The following is an 8,066-nucleotide window of genomic DNA, read 5'->3' on the forward strand; positions in this document are numbered from 1 at the left end:
GGCCGCAGAGATGCTAACAAGCAGGTCGGGGAAGTTTCCCGCCGGCCTCGGCCGCGGGCCCCGGTGCTTGCAGGTAAGCGCTTCCAGAACGCGCAGGGCGAGCCTGGGCAGCTCCGCTGGGTAAGGCGCGGCGCACGCGGCTCCCGGGCACCGCGCCAGGCGGGCGGGGAGGCCCGGGGCGGGGGGCTAGGGGGCTCCAGTCGTGAGGGCTGGACGCAGGGGACGCCAGGCTGGCCCCCTACCCACAGCCCGGGTTTACAGACTCGAGCGGTGAATTTCTCCGCCCCCCCTGCCGAAGCTGCGCGTCCCCCACCCTCGGCCCAGCCCTGCCCGTGCGCATCCCAGGTACAGTCCCGCCTGTCTGCGGCGAGCGGGCGGGGGTGTCTCCTCGGCCTGCCCACGGGCAAGGTCAGCTTTCAGCCCCCCTGGGCTCTCTGAGCCGCGGGGGAGCGACCCCCACAAGCGTAAAGCGACCGACAGGACCCCCGGGGTGGGGATGGAGGCGCAGCCATGCTACTGAAAACAGACCTTCTCCTCCCAAACCTTTCCTTGGGAGGGGGCCAAACCCCACGGAACCTTCCCCCTATCCCAGTGCCCTTCAGCCCCCAGAGGCCCGCCTGGGGAGGACTGGGCTCGCCAGAGAGGGGTGGGGAGAAAGGAGAGGGGAGCCGTGGTCTTGGGCACCCCGCGCTCACAGGACGCCGTTTCCTCCGCCTTCAGGTGTAGCGCCCCCGCGTGGCACGGGCGGCCGGGCGTCTCCAGCATGACCCGCCGGAGCCTGTGGGACGTGTCGGAGGCCAACGTCGAAGATGGAGAGATCCGCATCAACGTAGGAGGCTTCAAGAGGCGGCTGCGCTCGCACACCCTGCTGCGCTTTCCTGAGACGCGTCTGGGCCGCCTGCTGCTCTGCCACTCGCGCGAGGCCATTCTGGAGCTCTGTGATGACTACGACGATGTCCAGCGTGAGTTCTACTTTGACCGCAACCCCGAGCTCTTCCCCTATGTGCTGCATTTCTACCACACTGGCAAGCTTCACGTCATGGCCGAGCTGTGCGTCTTCTCCTTTAGCCAGGAGATCGAGTACTGGGGCATAAACGAGTTCTTCATCGACTCCTGCTGCAGCTACAGCTACCATGGCCGCAAAGTGGAGCCCGAACAGGAGAAGTGGGATGAGCAGAGCGACCAGGAGAGCACCACATCCTCCTTCGATGAGATCCTGGCCTTCTACAACGATGCCTCCAAGTTTGATGGGCAGCCGCTGGGCAACTTCCGCAGGCAGCTGTGGCTGGCGCTGGACAACCCTGGCTACTCGGTCTTGAGCAGGGTCTTCAGCATCTTGTCCATCCTGGTGGTGTTGGGGTCCATCATCACCATGTGCCTAAATAGCCTGCCGGACTTCCAAATACCTGACAGCCAGGGCAACCCTGGAGAGGACCCCAGGTTCGAAATTGTGGAGCACTTTGGTATCGCCTGGTTCACGTTTGAGCTGGTGGCCAGGTTTGCCGTGGCCCCTGACTTCCTCAAATTTTTCAAGAATGCCCTAAACCTTATTGACCTCATGTCCATTGTACCCTTTTACATCACTCTGGTGGTGAATCTGGTGGTAGAGAGCACACCTACCCTGGCCAACTTGGGCAGGGTGGCCCAGGTCCTGAGGCTGATGCGGATTTTCCGCATCTTAAAGCTGGCTAGACACTCCACTGGCCTCCGCTCCCTGGGCGCCACCCTGAAATACAGCTACAAAGAAGTAGGGCTGCTTTTGCTCTATCTCTCTGTGGGGATTTCCATCTTCTCTGTAGTGGCCTACACCATTGAAAAGGAGGAGAATGAGGGCCTGACCACCATCCCTGCCTGCTGGTGGTGGGCCACCGTCAGTATGACCACTGTGGGGTACGGGGATGTGGTCCCGGGAACCACCGCAGGGAAGCTGACCGCCTCTGCCTGCATCTTGGCGGGTATCCTGGTGGTGGTACTGCCCATCACCTTGATCTTCAACAAGTTCTCCCACTTTTATCGGCGCCAAAAGCAACTTGAGAGTGCCATGCGCAGCTGTGACTTCGGAGATGGAATGAAGGAGGTTCCCTCTGTCAATTTAAGGGACTACTATGCACATAAAGTTAAATCCCTCATGGCAAGCCTGACGAACATGAGCAGGAGCTCACCAAGTGAACTAAGTTTAAATGATTCCCTACATTAGCCGAGAGGACTTGTCATCCTCAAACCTACGTTGCTGAGCTGCCTCTGGTGCCTCTGGCACAGTCCAGGCACCTTAGAGTTATGGCGTAAGGAGTATGCCCAGCCCCAAAGGGGAGAGATGCATGGGTTGTGCACCCCAGGTTGCTTTTACAGTATTTAGAATCCTTTTTAGAGGGTGTTGTGTCAGACACCATGCCTTTGCACCCTTCAATGAAATGACACTCACTGGTCTTTGCATCGTGGGCGTAAAATGTTCACCCTTCTGCCAGATGAGTACCACCCAGAATGCTAATTTTTTCTGTTTATTGTGTACCCTCTTCTAGTGCTCGTGGCCCAGTACTGTCTGTGAGTTGTTTGTGCTCTTGTTTCTGAGGTTGTCATGTGAGTTCTGTACAAAAAGCCCCCACAACTCTGTCCCGTGGAAACACATTGGTGAGGTCAGCAAGGATGTGATGAGATTTTGCCCAGTCAGCTGAAAACAAAATCTCAGTTCTCTATCCATTGCTTTCATTTAGTTTCGATACCAAAACAAAGAACGTGAAGTTAAGCGCATATGACCGATGCAAGGCTGTGAGTTGTTTTTACCAATCATCTGTAACTCTGTGGCTTGCATGGGTACACTGATGTTCATCTCGTAAATGTCACTTTTAGAGAATGTTACTTAGTTAAACATGTGGTGAACGTTGAGTATTTTTTTCCCAAAAGAGAAGCATTAGGGACAGGGCTTCAGCTAAATGGGGGCTAAATTGCGGGATACCTGAAGACCTTCAAAATCAGGCCTTCATTTTCCTACGGTGGCCATGGAGACATTTATTTCTGGCTGAGGTTCCTGGTCTAGGCCACTGACCAAACTTTGCCGTGTCTTAGATCAAAGCATGTTTTTGAAATATTTATTTTTTAAGATGTTTAGAAATAAGGTCGTGTTGTCTTTCTCAACTAAAAAGAGGTTTACTGTTGTATTATCTCCCTGAGGCAAACATTATTGGGTTGCTAGCAAGGGCAGTAGCTTAGAAACTTTGTTGCCTGCTCTGGTAGCTCATAAAATGAGAGCCCTTTTATTTCCAAGCAGAACTTAGGTAATTTTGCTTCCAGGATACAGTATGTTATATAGGATGCTCTAATTGCCCTGGAGTTCCTGGTTTGACATGGAAACCGGGCGGCGTGCAAGTGTGTACTCAGAATATAGCCATGCATGAATGAAGGCTGTGTGGCTTACCCAGGATGGAAATACTGTAGTGATTATTTCCATTTCAACAGCCTTTCGACGGGAGAGGGTGGGGAGAGGCCAGGAGCAAGGAAAGAGCTGTAAAACAAAACATCGTTACTTCATAAAATGTCACATATAATGGCAAACTTCTTGCAAAGCTTGCTGCTACTTAAAAGACCTTTAAATTTCTCCGCTTGTGCTGAAGGTTGAGAACGCTTTCCTTCTCCACAATGCCCTCTCTCCTCTTCTTCAGTCAACTAGCACACAACATGGTGAAGGCAATCTGGGCCTCTTTGTAATGTAGTTCTCTGTTATCTTCCAGGTAGTCAGGTGGTTCGTCGGTTGGTTTTTGTTACTGTTCGGTCTTTGAAAAGGCTGCCGAATCCCGGGGTCTCAGCGAGGAGAAAGGCTGGCTTTTTATGCAAGTTTGGGGCCTTCTGCTGGTTGAAGAAAACACATACCTCAGGATCTTGTCAGAAGGCTTTGCTACTTAGAGTTGCCATGGCTTCTACAGAGTGAGCAATCTGTTGGATGAATGTACCAGTCCCTTACACCCCTGAGTTCCAAGTTCAAATCCTTCCATCGTACTGGAGCCTCATGGGGGAAGGGCGAGGAGGTGGCCACTTCCTAATGCCAGACAATTTACCGTCTTCGTCTCTTGGTCAGAAGTATCAGGAGAGATGCGATGACTTAGGGGCAACTGGCCACCAGGTCAGAAGAGCAGGGTTTTTTTTAGCATTTGCACTAGGCTCGTGTTTCCAGCACTGGATGGCAGAGAATTTATGAAACGATTCCCAGCTGCACTGAGGGCAGGGGAGGGTACAAATCTGTCAGGACCATTCAGTTTGGCAAGGATGATGGTACCAGGTCACTGAGCATGGTGTCCATGGTCACGGGCCACAAAGGTCATGAAAAAGTTGAAACAAGGAAGGAGGCAGAATAACTCAGTCACTCTCATGAGTATTTTTCTCAACAGGCAGGTTTTACCACCAAAAAAGAGATATCCCTAGTGGTTGCTCTTCGCGGATGCGAACGCTAGAAAACTTGACTTTTCATTTTAGTAATGACTTGCATTTTTTTGGTGCCTTTCATTGGGGGAATCCCAAAGTGCTTTAGAGACTGTCTTTTTAACATCTCTTGTATATATTTATACACTTGTATAAAATATTGTTGTGCCCATCCTGGAACGGCAGTCACTTCTGAGCATGAGAATGTCCTAATAGCATCGACTTCTCCAAGTGGTGGTTTCAGATAAGAGGGAGAGAGAACAACCCAGCTGGCTTGAACCCTGGAGTTAATTCCCACAAAGGATGGCACCTGACTGTGGCCCAGGAGAAAGAACCTTCCTCTCCTCCAGAGTACCACCGAGGGACAGAGTTCACAAGTGCTCTCAATTGGGCTCTGACTGATACTAGATAACATCTTTATGTAGCAGTTTCTTCTGGCCTCTGAAACTAATCAGGGAGGATCAGGTTAATTTTGTGCTCTGTTTCTGGAGTTAAGACTATAATTATGAGGTGATGTCTTCGGCCACCAAGCTGTCAGACTGACCCATATACCTCCTCTAGGGGGACCCGATAGAAGCTTCAGGTTGCTTATTTCCAGCTGTGGCTCAAGAGCAGCTCCCTCTCAGCATTTCCAATGCCGTTGGGACAAATATATGGACCAGGCTCTTCTCACTACGTATGTGAAGAGCACTTCAGAAGTGCCAGTTGGGAAGTGACACTGTGTCTTGATCGCATGGATATTGGTTATAGGTTTTTGTTTTCTGCCAAAGGCCCTCATTTCCTGGGTTTGCTCCCGAGGAGGGGCATGTTGCAATGCCGAGCCGATTTGTAGCTCCTAAGGTAGTAATTGGTATTTAATATTCGGATTTGTTATTTCTACTTCTCTTAGTACTCGAATAACTGAACTACCTGCTAATTCTTGCCTCATTTCAAAGGAAATGATTTGTTCTGCACTTTGGGATAGCAGTGATCTGTACAGACCGCGTGTTGTCTACTTGAAGGCTTAACTGGTATTTCCTGTATGTTTTAACAGCATGACTTGTTACAGAGTTGTAATTTTCAAAATTGAGAACGCTGTATTTGCGATGTCAGTTTTAACACTCATTAACACACTACTGTGCAAGCATTAACACAGGCCCTGCTGAACCATTATGTCTGGTGGCTGCACTCGAGTCTCCGTGCCTGGACTCGGGAGTGAGGAGGGACGCTGACGCACTCAGGACTCCAGCCCCGAAGATTAAATAGAAAAAGATTATTTACGCTTCCTTAAGGCACTTCAGTTATGTATGGAGTGGCAAACCCCGCAAGGGTGTTCGGCACGGGGGACCGGGTTTCCTAGGAAAGGCTAGGCTTTTTGAGCATTTGTTGGGAAGGAAGAGCTGTTACTTCTTCTTTGTAGGCATATAGAGGTGGTACCCTTTTCACCAGGATCTGGAGCCTCCAGACTGCTTTGTGGAAGGGATGGTCATTTATTCTTGGAGCCCTCGTGCAACAGACAGCTCTCGCAGGATGATCCCCGTCTACACTGTCTTGCTCAGCACCACTGTTGGGGGGCCTGCCCATGCCAACCCTCTGCCCGCCGGGTGCCATTGTCTCTGCTGCTGCAGTACCTCCCCGACAGTAACTTGGGTCCTGGGTAACCTGAGTGCCCTGGCTGGTTTGGTGTGAGTATTGCTGGGCGATACATAGAACCAGCCCTCAGCACCCATTTACCCTGGTAGTGCCCTAGACCACGAGCTATCGCAAAGGCCACGGCGAGTCTGTGGGAAGGTCCCTGAGCTTTACTCCCAGTTTTGCCTTCAATTCTGTGATCTTAACACACATCATTTGGCCTGAGCCTTACATCCCACTGCTGCAAAGTGAAAGGGTTGGATTAGGTCATCCTTAAAGCTCTGGCCAATTCTCCATCACAATAGAGAAACAGAATTTCTACAGGCCCCTCTACGTCCACATAGTAACAGGGAGCCGGTCCTGATATCCTAAACTTATTCCTAAGCAGAGCAGAGGGACTGCTCATGAACCTGTTTTCTCTCATTTCTCTCTTCAGTAGCCAGCCACGATAGATGGAAGTTTCAGGGATCGTGATACCAGAGGAATGTTGGGACTGGGGTCTCTGCCAGGTGAATAGAGTTTTAGCATAACCTACAGGTGTCTCCTTTGGGCTTTATACTATTTACACCTAATCTAATTCCTGCTATTAAATCAAAGGACAGAGAGGAAAATCACATTGATCCCATGTGGCTTCAGGGCTCTTTGCCATTTATGTTTGTTCCCCTTGTAAAGCAGGGTGGATCGCCCACCCTGTTTCTAAGAGGTCCCGGGGCCCCTGAGTGGAGCCAGAGCAGACGGATCACCCCCCCCCCCCACCACACTTAATTCTCAGGAGCCGTGGTGCCTGCACGTGTCTTCTGCATAATGGGCGCAAGGGCATGCCACAGGCTGTGTCAGCCTGCCTCCGGGCTCACAGCAGTGGCCGAGGAAGGGTGCTGAGGGACCCACACGCGGCACAGAGAAGGCACTTGCGATCGCCGCAGGGGGCATAGCGGGTGTCCTCCCTCCACCAGGGGTAGAAAATGGATGTTCAGGAATATTCTGAGGCCAGGATGCCTTGTGTCTTAAAAGGAAAACGAACACCTCTGTGGGGAAGAACTTACATACTGTGCTCGCATGGTTATTATCTCCTCTTATTTTTAGGAGAACTTTTAACTAGCATCTCTGCCCAAGGACCTTATCTGGGCGTTATACCCAGTTGATACTGTAGGTCTGAAAATCTGCAACATTTTCCTCATTCTGTGACCTCATTTGTCAATCTTATCATCCTTCTGGCTAAATTGTCCAAAGCAAATGACTGTGTCTGCAGGTGACAAGCGGATGCTTTTAGTAGAAGGTAGATACAAATGAAGCCTCAAAGACATGGTGAAGGGGAAAGAGATACAACAGGGAAAAGGGGGCAGGCGTGCCTAGGAGCTGGTGCAAACTCCCACAGAAGGAAGAAGGGATAGAAAGAAGCCAGGGAAAAGAGGAAACTCACAGGAGGGGACAGAGGAGAGGGTGAAGGAAAGAAAAGGCATAGGAGACTGAAGGGAAAGGGCAGACGGAAAATTAGGGAGAATAGGAAAGGCTAAGTTTGATGTGGTCACTTTAGCCCTGAATTCATTTCATTCCCAGTCAGCGTCGCCTGCTCGGAGTCCACCAGTGGCCTCCTGGGAGGTGACCGGTTCTGGAGTCCACCGCCGCCATCTACCTGGCGCCTCCATTGCCCGCCTCCACCAAAGGGGTGCGCGGTCCGGCAGAATAGACGTGGAAGCTACAAAACGCCTTTTGGATGAAGAGGTCAGTGAGGACGCAAGGAAAGGAGCAGCAAATGTTTCCTTCTGAAGATGGGACTTCTGGGGTACAGAGAGAAATAGCCAGGTGTTGGCCAGACACAGGTGGCCGAGGGAGTCTGAAATGGAGACACAGGGGGGAAGGGAAGGGAAGAAACCTCCGTGAACAGGGACCTACACAAGCACAGACAAGGAGGCCCACACAGGCCAGCGCGTGGGAGTCAGAGGAGCTGAGAAGAAGCACGGTGCAAACCAGTCCAGAGAAAAGGCTGAAGGGGCTCGAGCTTCATTCTTTGGTCACTGGGGTGGGACATCTGACCAAGTCAGTGC

The 8,066-nt window shown here is 51.5% G+C and overlaps 1 protein-coding gene across 1 annotated transcript; it reads left to right on the forward strand.

The window, feature by feature from the left end:
• The first annotated feature begins 763 nt into the window (after window positions 1-763).
• KCNS2 (potassium voltage-gated channel modifier subfamily S member 2) lies at window positions 764-2,253 on the forward strand. Its single transcript, XM_047842895.1, has one exon. The coding sequence runs from the start codon at window positions 764-766 to the stop codon at window positions 2,195-2,197; it is 1,434 nt and encodes a 477-aa protein (XP_047698851.1). The 3' UTR covers window positions 2,198-2,253.
• The last annotated feature ends 5,813 nt before the right edge of the window (window positions 2,254-8,066 follow it).

This window comes from Prionailurus viverrinus, chromosome F2 (genome assembly GCF_022837055.1).
Source record: "Prionailurus viverrinus isolate Anna chromosome F2, UM_Priviv_1.0, whole genome shotgun sequence".
Classification (NCBI taxonomy): Eukaryota; Metazoa; Chordata; class Mammalia; order Carnivora; family Felidae; genus Prionailurus; species Prionailurus viverrinus.